This window comes from Pan paniscus, chromosome 2 (assembly GCF_029289425.2).
Source record: "Pan paniscus chromosome 2, NHGRI_mPanPan1-v2.0_pri, whole genome shotgun sequence".
Classification (NCBI taxonomy): Eukaryota; Metazoa; Chordata; class Mammalia; order Primates; family Hominidae; genus Pan; species Pan paniscus.
The window spans coordinates 27,150,900-27,165,593 of record NC_085926.1 but is presented as its reverse complement, the minus strand read 5'-3'; the positions used below and the strand labels follow the sequence as shown (position 1 = coordinate 27,165,593).

At 38.3% G+C, this 14,694-nt stretch overlaps 1 protein-coding gene and 1 pseudogene across 21 annotated transcripts in view; both read left to right on the top strand.

Moving 5' to 3' along the window:
* The window catches only part of NEK10 (NIMA related kinase 10), a 257,967-nt gene that overhangs the window by 150,676 nt on the left and 92,597 nt on the right, over positions 1 to 14,694 (top strand). For 18 of the 21 annotated variants that reach the window (XM_055109578.3, XM_055109577.3, XM_055109574.3 and 15 more), the window contains 2 exons: positions 13,439 to 13,568; positions 14,422 to 14,492. The exons of 1 other annotated variant lie outside the window; for it this stretch is intronic. In XM_055109578.3, coding sequence (XP_054965553.1) covers positions 13,439 to 13,568; positions 14,422 to 14,492 — 201 coding nt within the window. Of the gene's footprint in view, positions 1 to 1,878; positions 2,712 to 13,438; positions 13,569 to 14,421; positions 14,493 to 14,694 lie in introns of those variants that run through there. 2 more of the 21 variants (XM_063602222.1, XM_063602223.1) reach the window with 1 other exon arrangement.
* On the top strand, positions 2,002 to 2,969 carry LOC134730068 (MICOS complex subunit MIC10-like; annotated as a pseudogene).

Sequence of the window (14,694 nt, the reverse complement as noted above, 5' to 3'; positions counted from 1 at the left end):
ACTAGTATTTTATTGAATATTTTTGTGTCTATATTTATAAGGGATATTGGTCTGTTTTCTTTCTTGTGATTTTACTTGCCTGGGTTTTGTAGCAGGTTAATACTGATCTCACAGAATGAGTTGGGAAGTGACATGATTTGGATTTGTGTCCCCACCCAAATCTCATGTTGGATTGTAATTCCCAGTGTTGGAGGTGGGGCCTGGTAGGAGGTGATTGGGTCACGGGGGCGGATGTCCCACTTTGGTGGTGCTGTTTTTGTGATAGAGTTCTCACAAGATCTCATTGTTTAAAAGTGTGTGACACCTCCCTACTCTCTCTCTTCCTCCTGCTCTGGCCATGCGAAGATGCCTGCTCCCACTTTACCTTCTGCCATGAGTCAAAGTTCCCTAAGGCCTCCACAGTCATGCCTCTTCTATAGCCTGTGCGCCAGTTAAGCCTTTTTTCTTTATAAATTACCCAGTCTCAGGGATTTCTTTATAGCAATGCGAGAATGGACGAATACAGGATTTTCTTCTTTGTTTTGTAATGTTATGCTAGAGTTGGGTTGGAAAGTAAATCATGATATGTAGGGTTAAATAAAACCCATCTGAGGCCATGACTCGCCAGACGCCTTAGATAGGAATTTGGGCAAGATAAAAAAATCAGAGGTTAGTCATCATTTTCATTGTCTTTATTTTCTAAGAAGCCTGTCAGTAAAATTTTTTTATCTTTATCACTCATAAGTAATTTATAAAATGTTTTTTATTTCAAAGTTTTTGGTTTTTTCTCTTTATTCAAAGCTTATATTTTATTTGGCTTTACTATGTCAGAATACAGCTTGTACAATTATAGTTTAGAATAAATTGATAAATTGTTCATACTCTGATGATTCAGATAATCATTGCATAGCATTTATCCCCAACTTATTGGTTTAATACAATAATAATAATTTATTTGCTCAAATTCTGCAGTTTGAACAGGGCTTATTAATAACAGCTTATCTCTGCTCCATGAGGCATTAACTAGGGCAACTTAACTGGAATGGGAGGAATCTCTTTTAAGGAGGATATTGGTACTGGCTTTTGGCTGGGAGCTTACCTGGGGATATTGGCTGGGTTCTTGGTTTACTTCCATGTGTTCTCTTTAAATGGCTAGACTGGGCTTTGGTTTTTTCAGTATTGTGGTTGGAATCTGAGAGGGAATGTTCCAAGAGGTAGAGTTCTGAAAATATAGCCTGCATGTACAGGCATGCATCACAATTGCTAATGTTCCATTGGCTAAAGCCAGTCACATGGCCAAAACCAGAAATAATGTATGGAGGGACTACACAAGGGCATATATACTAGTAAAAGTGTTTTCTCAATAGATCACCAAAGAATTTGCCACACCTGATATATAGAAAAGTTTATGTAAGTTTTATGAATTCCTTGAAGATAATGTGTTTTGTTTTTAGACTGCAGTACTCAATATATATTTATCCAACTATATTTACTGTATTGAATTTGTAATGATACTGTCTAGAATTATTTGTCTTTTCTTTGACTATTAAGGACCCTTCTCTTGGGCAGGGGTTCTTTTCTTTCTGTTTCTTTTCTTTCTCAATGACCCCATTCACAAAGCTGGTTAGTTTATACTTTTCATAAATTTGAGACAGTAGAGAAAAATTTTAAATTAATTTGTATGTCAATTTAAAATCAGTGAAACTTTAGTGTTGGTACAATCAAGGTATACTTTCTGATATGGTTTGGATCTTTGTCCCCACCTAAATTTCATGTTGAATTTTAATCCCGTATGTTAGAGGTGGAGCCTGGTGGGAGGTGATTGTATTATGGGGGCGAATTTCTCCCTTGGTGCTGTTCTCATGATGGTGAGTTTTCGTGTGATCTGGTTGTTTAAAGTGTGCAGCACCTCTCCCTTCGCTCTCCTGCTCCTGCTCTGGCCACATAAAACGTGCTGGCTCCTCCTTTGCCTTCTGCTATCATTGGAAGCTTCCTGATGCCTCCCAAGAAGCAAATGCCATCATGGTTCCTGTACAGCCTGCAGAACCGTGAGCCAATTAAACCTCTCTTCTTTCTAAATTACCTAGTCTCAGGTATTTCTTTGTAGTAGTGCAAGAATGGATTCATACACTCTTTAAATGTGATAAACAAAATAAAGTACAATCCTTATTTCAGCTTTGTTTACCTTTTGCCTTTCTCTCATTTAAACTGCCAACATCCAAGGAAAGAAGAGTCAAAACTCATTTGAGTAAATATAAAGATATTCTATGCCTTATATTTTAAAAATGTATTGCATTTGGCAATTCTTATAACACACTGAACAGGTCATTTTCATATTGTATAAGAAAGGAAGTTAAGGCACAAAGCAAATATCTTGTTTTCCACAGTCCTACAATTTTGAAGTGTCATTTCATTCAGCCACACCAGGTCCATTGCTAAAATAGTTTATTCTCTCCGTATAGAGTTGGCATCCCATGGGTTACCCAGATAGTAGTTCATTCCTAAATGGAACACAATAAATCTGGAACTAAATAAAGTGCTTTATTTCCCTCTGTTTTGAAAATCTATATTGTGCAGAAAGAGAGAAGAAAGGATTATCTTTATGTGTTCAGAGATTAAGACTAATTTTGATGGTGTTAAGATCCGAAACTATGGAAGTTTTCAAGGGTAATGCTTTTAAAGAAAATAGCTCGCGAGACTTGCAGGGGTTGGAGCGGGAGGCCGGCCGAGAGGAAAGCTGGAGGCGCCAGTGGGGAACAGGGAGGAGTTGGAGCTTGGCCGGAAGTGGGACCGGTGCCTGGCAGATGTGGTCGTGAAGATAGGCACTGGTTTTGGATTAGGAATTGTTTTCTCACCTTCTTTAAAAGAAGAATGTGGCCATTAGCCTTCCGTTCTGGCATGGGATTAGGAATGGCTTACTCCAACTGTCACGTGATTTCCAGGCTCCATATCTTCTACACGGAAAATATGTCAAAGAGCAGGAGCAGTGACTTCACCTGAGAACATCCCAGTGGGAGGACAAGAGAAATTATGTTTATTCCTCAGGAATACTGAAGTGCCCTGGAGTAAGCTGCCATTCTTCTGTAACAATGTTATCAGTAATGCTTTAAACTCCAGCACCTGGTTATGTATTCGAAACCAAGTCTGTTTCTTGTTTTGTATTTTCTCTCTGGAAATTGTGAGGAGGTGGTCTTAAATAAATTAAACAAAAATAGGAAAAAAAGAAAGAAAGAAAGAAAGTAAAAGCTGCCTGCATTGCATTTGAGTGACTTGAATAAGTAAAGGGAAGCTGAGGTAGGCCATTCAGCTTCTTGCTTACAGGAGGAGGGAAACTAGCGATTTAGTGCAGGTAAAATGGTAGTAAATATGGACTCTCACTTTTTAACTTTTACCTAGAAATTATTGATGAAAAAAGCCAAGCTCCGTAAAATACTTGAAGAGATTTGTTCTGAGCCACATGTGAGGACCGTGACCCGTCACACTGCCTCAGGAGGTCCTGATAGCATGTGCCTAGGGGTGGTTGGGTTACAGCTTGGTTTTACATGTTTTAGGGAGACCTAAGACATCAATCAACATATGTAAGGTATACATTGATTTGGTCCAGAAAGGTAGGACAACTTGAAGCAGGTGGCGTGGGTGGGATTCATAGATTTTCTGATTGATGATTAGTTAAAACTGATATTATCTAAAGACCTGGAATCAGTGGAAACAAGTGTCTGGGTTAAGATATGGGATTGTGGAGACGAAGGTTCTTATCATGTAGATGAAGTTGCATAGGTGGCTGCCCTTAGAGGCAATAGATGGCAAATGCTTTCTATTCCTACCTTTAAAAGGTTCTAGACTCTCAGTTAATCTCTTCAGGATCAGAAAAAGACCTGGAAAGGGAAGGAGATTCTCAGCAAAATGCATTTCCCCTACAAGAGACAGCTTTGCAGGGCCTTTAAAAACATGTCAAAGGAATATATTTTGGGGTAAAATACTTTGATTTTTTTCAGGGCCTGCTATCTGTCGCGTGATGCTACACCAGAGTCAGGGTGGAATTTGGTATCTTATTCCTACAAAGATCAGTCCTAAGACCTCTGTTGTAATGTTAATGCTGATCAGCTGTGCCTGAATTCCAAAAAGAGGAGATTATAATGAGGCATGTTTGAGCACCCTTACCTATCACGGCCTGAACTAGTTTTTCAGGTTTCTTTGGAATTCCCTTGGCCTACAGGATGGGTCCATGGATTCGGTCGAGGGGCTTAAAAGTTTAGTTTTGGTTTATAAAACCTAGGAGTCATATATTGGACAATTGCTCATTTTTTCAAACCTTAATTTTTGGTCACGTTAGTAGAAACGATGACCAATTATGGCAAACCAGAATGTCAACAAAGCAAAATACCAAGGAAAACGGCTTGTTGTCATGTCAGAGGTACAGACAGCAAAGATCAGTTTTAATAAAATGTGACTTAAAGTTCCTCTCTCTGAAACCCCTTCTTTCTTTATTCCCCCTACTCTGTCTTTATCTTGTTACCAGTGGAGGGAGTCCAGGTTCTTGGCATCTTGAACAAAGAATTGGACAGAACGCACAAAGCAAGGAAAGAATGAAGCAACAAAAACAGAGATTTATTTAAAATGAAAGTATGCTTCACAGGTGGGAGTGGGTTGAGCATAGGGGCTCAAGAGCCCTGTTACAGCATTTTCTGGGGTTTAAATACCCTCTAGAGGTTTCCATTGGTTACTTGGTGTATGCCCTATGTAAATGAAGAGGATGAAGTAAAGTTACAGTCATTTACTTGGGGTATGCCCAATGTAAATGGAGAGGATATTTCCTGTCATAGCTAAAGTGTTTCCATTTAATTTAGTTCTAGGAAGTCAGCATGAATTGGCCTTATGTTCCCTGCCTCCAGACTCTATTCTCCTGCCTCCATCTCACACTCTAGTTTGAGGGAAATTATGATAAAGTTACTCCCTGTGTGGCCTTGGCCTCAGTATCTTATCAAGCTATTATCTTTTAGTCCACCACAAACCAAAAGTGACTGTCAAACATACTCAAGCCCTGGGTTCCCCATGTTTTCACCCCTCTTCCTCATTTTCTCCTTATCTACTTCCCAGAAATAACTACTATATAACACAGAAGAATAAATCACTAATTGTGAGAACTCACACATTGGCCTCAGAGAAGATATTTTGGGTAAAGGACATTCCTTGGTCCTCAAATGTCATCAAATCTGTGTTTTCTGTTGACAGATGTCTTTGTATCTGCTCAACAAATGGGAATAGGGAGACAGAGTGAAATTGGTTGTGAGGAAGCTGTCAAAGGCCATGGCCATTGGTTTTCGCATATTCAGTGAGGGAACTTCTGCTTCACAGATGAAAGAGGAATGCATTTCTTTTGTTCTTCAGCCACATAAGATTACAGATTTAGGATCTATTTGCCCAGCATTTTTTGAGCAAATATGGTGATGATTCAGGTTAAGACATCTATAATTCTTAAAAGTCACTTTGAAATATGCGTTAGCTATCTGTTAAAATAAAAATACCTTATTTTGCTTAAAAATCTTAAAACACAGATTTTAATACTGTACCAAAGCAATAATCAAAAATTATTTACATGTTCATGAATTTGTTTTGATAGAACAAATTTTAATTTGGAAAATATTGTTGACTCTGTCCTCAGCGATTAAACCACACTGAAAAACAAATGTAATCTTTATCTTAAAACTGTGCATATCTGTCACAAAGGTATTTTCAGTCTTTAATCGATGGACATAGCATTTGGAACAGGAATAGATATTACAAATTATCTCTCTGTCTTACAGATGTGAGGAAATTAATATCTACCCAACCTCACTTCCAAAGTCAAACAGCCTATTAAGGCCACAGAACAGTTTAAAAGTCAATTCATGAGAAATGTTATTTTAAAAAATAGTCTGTTTTCTTCATGGCATCTAATAAATTTTCAATCAATCAATCAATCAATTAATTAGTATATTAGTTGTCTCCTTTACTGGAATGTAAACTCCATGAGGCCAGGTATTTTGTATGTGTTTGTTTGCTCCTGTATTCTACTACGTGCTCCTGGCACATAGTATTGCTTGGAGATGAACGGGTAAACATGCCAGATATGGGTTTCCATGAACTAGGGGCAAAGATCAGGAGGGAGGCTAACATGGGTGGGACAGGGTGAGAGTAGGCTGCCACTCGTGTTTTGAGATCATACATGCTTTTACCAAACTGGACCTAATGGAAAGGACAACTGACACCCCTGTCACCACTACCAACATTTTTACCTATAATAGTAAAGGTTCTTGGTCTATCTGACTTTGACTTTAATAGACTGAGGGTCAACTATTTGGTTGTCCACTCAGAACTCCTCAGAATTCAGGAATATGACAGTCCGTTCTTCACTACCATATTTATTCTGCTGCCTGTTTTTTTCTAGCTCACTTATTGTCACAGTCCCTATGAAATGTGACAGATCTCTCTATGTAATAATAATGCCACTTTGCATTTGTATAGTACTTAGTATTTTTCATGGCACTTGCACATTTATTATCTCATGAACAGATTCTACATAAATTGGAATGTCGCATGAAATGATCTGAAATCAATTGTGTCATTCTGTCAATGTCCACTGATCCTAGTGGAGAAATGAAAATTGAGTCTGATTTGACTCATCATTTTGCAGTAAAAACAAGAAACTAATTAAAGGCAGATCAACAGCTACACTGGTAATCACAGGTCCTGGTTTGCATAATGCAGTGTCAGTCTCTTCTGCTTTTTACTGTTATGAATTTTATGTATATTAGATATAAAATGTTTCCCTAACTTGAAGAAGTATTGCATTAATCTATCAAATAATGGATTGGTTTTAGTTGTAGCAGTTATCTACCACTCATTCATAAAAAGGACATTGACAACTCTTCCAAGTGGAGTGTCTTGTCACTCTGGTTCATAAAATATTATTTAGAGGTCTGAATCATGTGTAGGGGTGAAGATAACTTCCTCATTCCTCACCCTTCTGAAGGTTTGATAATTTGAGTCTATAAAACAAATGCATAATAGACAGATTGATAGGAGAAGGTATACAAATTATTACTTGCACATGTGTACATAAGAACAATATGAAATATGAAAACTCAGGAAAGGCCAGATGACTGAAGTTTTATACCATCCAGAAGTCGTAGAAGGAATAGGGGCTTGGATTGTGCAAGACAGGTTATGGGAGGGAGGGACAAGAAAAGGCCTGGCTAGTGAAGGTGGTCTTGTTATACAGAGTGCTATGGTTTGAAAGTTTGTTCCATCCAAAACTTAGGTTGAAACTTAATTCCCCATGTGGCAGTATTAGGAGATGGGACCTTTAAGAGATCGCTGGATCATGAGAGAAGAGCCCTTATGATCTAGTGGATCATGAGGATCCATTCATGGATTAAGGAATTAATGAGTTATTATGAGAATGGGACTAGAGGGAGATCCAAGTGAGCACCCTCAGCCCCTTTGCCGTGTGATGCCTCGTGGTGCCTCGGGACTCTGCAGAAAGTCCGCATCAGCAAGAAGGCCCTCACCAGATGCAGCCCCTCATCCTTGGATTTTCAGCCTCCAGAATTGTAAGAAACAAGTTCCTTTTCTTTATAAATTGTCTAGTTTCAGGTATTCTGTTATAAGGAACAGAAACAGAAAACAGACTAAGACACATGAAATTTCACAGGTAGCAGTTCTCAGAAAAAATAGATGGTGGCCTGTGGTAAAATGTCTCTATCAGACTTTCAAAGGTGTCATACTCTCCCTCTCATTCATGTGAGTTAATCTTTCCTGGATTCGGATAGGAGTGGGGTGGGGGTGGGCTCAGAGAAACCCTAGCTGTTTATTTCATGAATGTAGATTTTCTCTACAGATGCAAATATTCTCCGCAAAAGACAGATTTTCAAGAAGATTTCTGTGGTTTGCAGTTCCTTTGAATAGCTATATGGAAATATGCCAAAGAAGTGTTTTTTGGGGGTGAGATATTCTGGTTTTGTTCACATGCATGTCCCTAAACACAATCCACAGGAGCTAGGTGACCTAATAAGAGGGTTTGGCATCTAGAAACCAGTCGTGGCCCACCTTTGCTGTGGGACTAAGGAGGCTATTCTGATGGCTTCTACTCCAGTTTGTTTATTATTTAACTTAACATTTACAGAGACATTTGGTAAAAATGTTTATAAAAACTAGGCCTGAATTTAACATTTCATATATTCAAATGTGTTTTGTACTTTAAGATGCTGCTTATATTTTAAAGAGCATTTAAATCATTGATTTCATTGGTGGTTAAGACATGTTAATGCATAGCTTCATGCAACATGAGAGAAATAGAAAGCATTTAGAGAAGTGTCCCAAATGCCCAATATAAACACCCTGCTTTGCTATTTTTGTAAAGTAAGTGCAGAAAACCATAGATAGTGTTTAAATAGCTCTTTTTGTGCCTTTCTAGAATAAAGATGACTTAAACACTAACAAAGAAGGGTACATGAATAATACTGCAATTTAGGATTGCCAGATGAAATACAGGGTGGCCAATGAAATTTGAATTTTGAATAAACACCAATGAACATTTTAGTTTATGTCCCGTTTACTGTATTTTTTAGCATATTTTTCAACTATTGCATTTTTAAAAGTAATTCAAATTTAACTGGCTGTCCTATATTTTTAGTGGATAAAGCTGTCAATGCTGGATGCCGTCCAAAAGCAGGCAGGCTCTCAAATTTGTGTTAAAGGTGTGCCAATTTCTTTTAGTGGCATAGTATATTATTCCACAGCTCTTGAATGTGTCATCTAATTCTCTTGTCTCTCTGTAAGAGGTTTGTGTTCAGAAAAGTTAGAGCTGTTTAGGTATCAAATCTTTTTAACTAACTGCGTAACGGCAGTAGTCATCTATGAGCTGAGAACATTTCCGTGATGCCAGGCTTATAGACAGCACACGCTCTGAGGATAAGGTTTTGAGAGACTCTTCACATCTGGAATGATGTTGCCCATTGAATATCCCCAATTGTGGATCTTGCAGACATACATGAATTAATATATTCCAAATTGATGTCGTTTCTTCCTGCACATCTGCTCCCCCTGTATCTGTGTTAATGACTCTTATACCCATTTAGTCACCAGAACCAAATACTTGGGATCCTAGAGAAGGAGGGGATCATCTTTCCTTTCTCTTTTTCTCCTCCCCTCCTCTGAAGTCCTGTGGCTTTCATCTTCTCATTTCCCTGATCACCACATTAGTGGGCTTGTCCAGCCTTCCAGTCTGTTTTCTGGCTCAATCCCTTTACTCCTCCATAGTGGAGAATGCCATAAGGCCGATCAGGGTGCTCTTTAATTTTTGTGGCTCTTGTGGGACCAGGTTATATTTTATCAATGCTATTAAGTGCTTATAATAAGTAGGACCTCATAGAAGAAGATCAAGGCATGGATGGATCTCTCTACATTCATGATTCTGCCCAGTGTCTTCTCTGCTAAGCTATGCTTATCTCACCATATATCTGAATATTATGTTGCTCACTTTTTCCAGAAAATGCACCGAGATTTATATCCCCATGGTTTTTCCAAGTTTCCGCACCCTCATTAGTTCTCATTAACTCCTATCCTACCATAGTGATGGTTTTTTGAGCCATTTCTCGGCAACAGTTTACCTACCTTCAGCAACCATAAATATCCATGGACATGCACACAAACATTCACATACACATACAAACACACAGACATCCACAATACATGCATACACACAAAAATACACACACACACATTTTATTCATCCTATATTGCTACATGCTGTACAATGAATTATAATTAGAGCATCATTTGATTTTCAGTCTAAATAAATGGTACTTACTGGCACACAGACTTAATTATGTCACCTCAGGTCAGAATTTTATCCTCATGAGTTCAGATAGAGTTTTGCCTCCTTGAGTGCACAAATAGTGGATCTTAAACCTTCAGACAGAAGGTTTATGTTCTTTTTTCAGTAACGGTGATAAGTTAGTTCTCTTTCTCCTTTGTATTTAAGGTACTCCCGGGAGATGAAGGTGTGATAGCCAATACCTGAGAACTAAATGTACTTTTTAATAGACTCAGAATTAACACATTGCAGTGGGATGCAGAAATCCCTTTTCTCTCTTTACCTAGTGAAGCAAATATTATTGGATAAATAACTTCAATAAGATAGACTTACAGTAGTAAGTCTATTTTTATTTATTTCTAAAATAGACTTCGTAATAGTCTTCAAACAATTTATCCACCACTGTGTCCCAAACTCCTTGAGATTCTTTTATTAATATTTTCTAACACTTGTTAAGGGAACATTTTCTTTTATGACATCTCTAAATGTCATTGTTTCCAAGATGCTATATCATTATATTGTCAATGAGTTACTTCTTCAATGATAGTTTTTCAATTTCTCTTAAGGTTTTAATTTCTTCTTCAATTTCTCATACCTGTGCCCTAGTATTTCTTTCAGCTCATTAGTGGTGAAAATAAGCTAGTTCTTATAAACTCTTAGTTGTCAAATATTATCATCTTATCTTTTGAGGAAAGAACTAGCATTTAGAGGATAAATTTAACTGCTAATGTGGTAATGCTGGACACACCAGGAATTAGGGGCAAATCTGAAGCCAGCAGATGTCCTGGAAACATTAGCTCTTGACATCAGAAAGGTTCCCTGGGATGCAGAGTAGTCACCCTGGAGTCTTGCAGATTAAGAAAAAGCTCCCATAGCACACACACATATTTAAAAGGATTGCTTGAAGTGACTAGGTTTGAAGTGCAAATGGCAGCAGAGGTGGAAGTAGAAAAATAAATAGAAATGTTTCCCTTAGGAAGTCATGTGGGGGCAAAGACAGTCACAGGCCCAGGGCTTTAAGATATCTCCCAGGGAGCTATCTTCCTGTTGCAGATGCTCAGGCCTTTGTCCTGCAGGGTTGTTTTGTACACCTCAGAAACAGTGCTTGAAATTCAAGAAAATAAACATTGTTGACTTGGGATGAGTTCTCCGCTCTAATTTATAAAACAGGCAAATTGTTTAGAGTCCACTGCTTTAACCCTATTTTCGTCAGTGATTTGTAACAGAGCCTTCATCTCTGTGTGCACTTGAGGGGCTTGAGGAATGGAAATTAGGTCTGTGAGTTACCAGCATATGGTTTCAATGGAAGACTTGGATGTGAATGAAATTATCCAAGGAGAGAGTAAAGTATGAAGAGAAGATGAATGAGTGAATGAAGGAGGAAGCCACTGAAGGGTCATTATACGGTATCTGAGAGGGAGGAAGGAACCATTTTTTCTAATATTGCAACTTGCCACCTTACCTCCTCTCCAGACTTCCTTTATTCTAGTTGAGTTTATTTTCCTATAGCATTTTTCACTTATTAAAATACTACATCATTTACTTTTAAGTTATTTTCTTGTGTTTTATTTTATATCTTCTCTGCCTCCTGTCCCTTACTAGAAGGTGAGCACCATGAGGACAGATTCCAGGCAGGTAGAAGAGTGACTAGTACTTCTACTAGTCACTAGTGCTTAGTCATGTTTACTGGATGAGTGAAAAACATAGCAGTGTTTCAAGAGGAAAGTCTGCTACAAACTGAATGCTTGTGTCTCTCCAAAATTCTTATATTGAAATCGTAATCTGCAACGTGATGGTATTAGAAAATGTGGCCTGTGGTAGGTGATTAGGTCATGAGGGCTCTGCCCTCACCAATGGGATTAGTGCCCTTATAGAAGAGACATTGAAAATTTATCTTTTGAGGAGAAAATGGAAAGCTGTCCTCCAAACAAGTGCAGGTGCTGGCTGTGGGGAGTGAAAGCACACCAAAGATAGGAAATGCAAAAGGGATTTGAGGGGATATGGGTGGAACACTCACAGCTTGTGCTTTGTGATCTTTTGGAAATATGAAGCACACCTTCTGAGATCTCAGTAGATGAGAATATGAGAAATTTGTCTGTGGGGAGCCAAAGACATTTTCTGTGTTGAGCATGTTTTCTTCTTGTTAAAGCATTTTTTTTTTTAACGTGAGCAGTTGATAAAGGGATGGCAGGGAATACTTTTTGTACATTTAGAACCGCAGAGCCCTGCTGAAATCTCAGCCCCAATTCCCCCATTTCCGTATTATTGAACTGAAAAACACTAAATATGAAAATGCTTAACTGATAGACCTAGAAATCATACTTTTCTTTGCAAATACATACTATAAATCTTAAACTAGGAATTCTTCTTCCTCTCAAGAACAGTAATTTGTTGATTATTTTTAAGTCAATACTGATGTATACCTGCCTTGATTGTTTTGATGCCAATTTATAAATTTCTTTATACCTTAGCCATTGTCAAAGCTAACTATATTAATCTTTACTCCATTAGAGTACTGAGGCCAGACCCAAGTACTTATTATGGAACTGAATTAGCAAGCTACTTAATTTAGGGTGTGTGTGTGTTGAGTACTTTTAGTACTCTGTTTTTTAGTGTACATATATGTTAGAGGAAGCTTCTATTAGTACAGAATGTTCAAGGGAACTACACTCGCCTTCACAAAAATTAAATCTAATTAAATTAAAAAATAGATTCACGAACCGTTGCAAATTATTTAAATGTTGTTTAAATTGTGTGGCAATTTCAGAAGCAGTGAACATGGTAGATATTGTCATTTCCCGCAACATATTTCAATATGGTCTTCCCCCTACTTTATATGCTAGAGCTGAATAGCAAAGGGAAAGGCTCTATCAGTCAGTTTTTTTCCAAATTAACACCTTATCATTAGTCACCACAAAGTCTCAGTGGCATTCAACTTCAGAATCACAGGTATGTGAGCCTGCTAGGCTAGTTCTCCTGCACCCTGTTGGTATATGGGTTGTCTGGAGGCAGACTGGTTCTGTGTGTCTTATGCTGGGCCCAGGCTGCAAGGGTGGAAGCTACCTGTTACACATTCTTCCTCTGGTAGTGGACCGAAGCTCCTGGAAGGATAAATGGAAGCCCTCAGTACCTGTTCAGACTGAGGCTGTAATCAGGTTATTGTCACTTCCACATTCCATTGGTGGTCAAAGGAAGGAAACACAGTCAAAACCAAAAGCAGGAACGGATGATGAACACTGCCCAGAAGAGGCTACCACAAGGATGGGTTGTACAGAAGCTCCCAGAGCAGCAAAGAACTGGGGCCAGCAACTCCATCTACCACAGTGGGCTTGCTCTTTCTGGAAATAAACACCCTTGGATGCATACTAGGTGATACTTATATGAGTTATTGGTATTTAGTGCTTAAGCTGGAATTGATATGCTTCCTGGTTCATCTAAGGCTGGGAAATTTCAAACAGACTTTTTGATATCCTTTCCTGAAATAGTGATTAAGTTAAACATTTCAGATACTTAAAAAATAACTCCAATAAAGCTTGAAAATTGGATCTTTCTGAGCGGATTCTCCCTTCCTTAGCATGTATTAATGTCCTTATTTTACATCAGCCCCGAGGTACTGAAGAGTGAGCCGTATGGGGAGAAGGCTGATGTCTGGGCAGTAGGCTGCATCCTTTATCAGATGGCGACTTTGAGTCCCCCCTTCTACAGCACTAACATGCTGTCCTTGGCTACAAAAGTAAGCAACGCTGGGAGACAGAAGGGTCTCGTGTAGCTAAAAATGCAATTCTTTTTCTTATTAAACAGATCTTTGTGATTTGTGTATAACTGCCCATTAAAAGCAAGAATTGTTTTTATTAACTGCATGATCCAGTTTATTTTTTCCGCTTTCTTCTAAATATATATCTCATGTAATGGCTTATTTCCCTCTATAATTGTCTTTATTTATAATGCAAAATTATTTTTAAAAAGACGTTTGGTCTTCTATTATTTATTTATTTATTTAATTTATTTATTTTTGAGACAGAGTCTCACTCTGTCAGCCAGGCTGGAGTGCAGTGACATGATCTTGGCTCACTGCAACCTCTGCCTCCCGGGCTCAAGCAGTTCTCCTGCCTCAGCCTCCTGAGTAGCTGGGATTACAGGTATGTGCCACCATGCCCGAATTTTTTATTTATTTTTTTTAGGTTTCACCATGTTGGCCAGGCTGGTCTTGAACTCCTGACCTCAGGTAATCCACCCACCTTGGCCTCCCAAACTGCTGGGATTATAGACGTGAGCCACTGTGCCCGGCTGGTCTTTTATTTTTAATTGCTGTCTGGACTACTCACAATCCAGCACCTTATATTATCCCATACACCATTTTATTATGAATCTAAGGTTAATTTTTAACTCAGCTTGGAGAATATAATTCCATGTTCAAGAGCTGTTTAATTGATGCAAATTTTTTATTTGGTCTGGATTTCTGACTAAAATTTACGTGTGAAGTTATCCTGCTTAATTAGTAACTCTCAGGTTATGGTCAAGTATTAACTATTCAAAGATATCCGTGGCCCCTTTACTTCCATCACTCTAGTCTGTTTGTTTTGCAGATAGTGGAGGCGGTATATGAACCAGTGCCAGAAGGTATCTACTCTGAAAAAGTAACAGACACCATCAGCAGGTAATTAGTCTTGCGGCTTCAGACATGTAGGGACAATCAAGAAATACCTCATTTCTATAATAAATCACTATTTATGGATAAAAGGTCATTAAGAGAAAGAGTCCCTACATAATCCAAATCTAGAAAGATGTTTGTGCATCATCAGTAACAGTGACTATTTGGATGCTACTTAAGTGTCCAAGAGGAAGTAGAGCGTTCACTT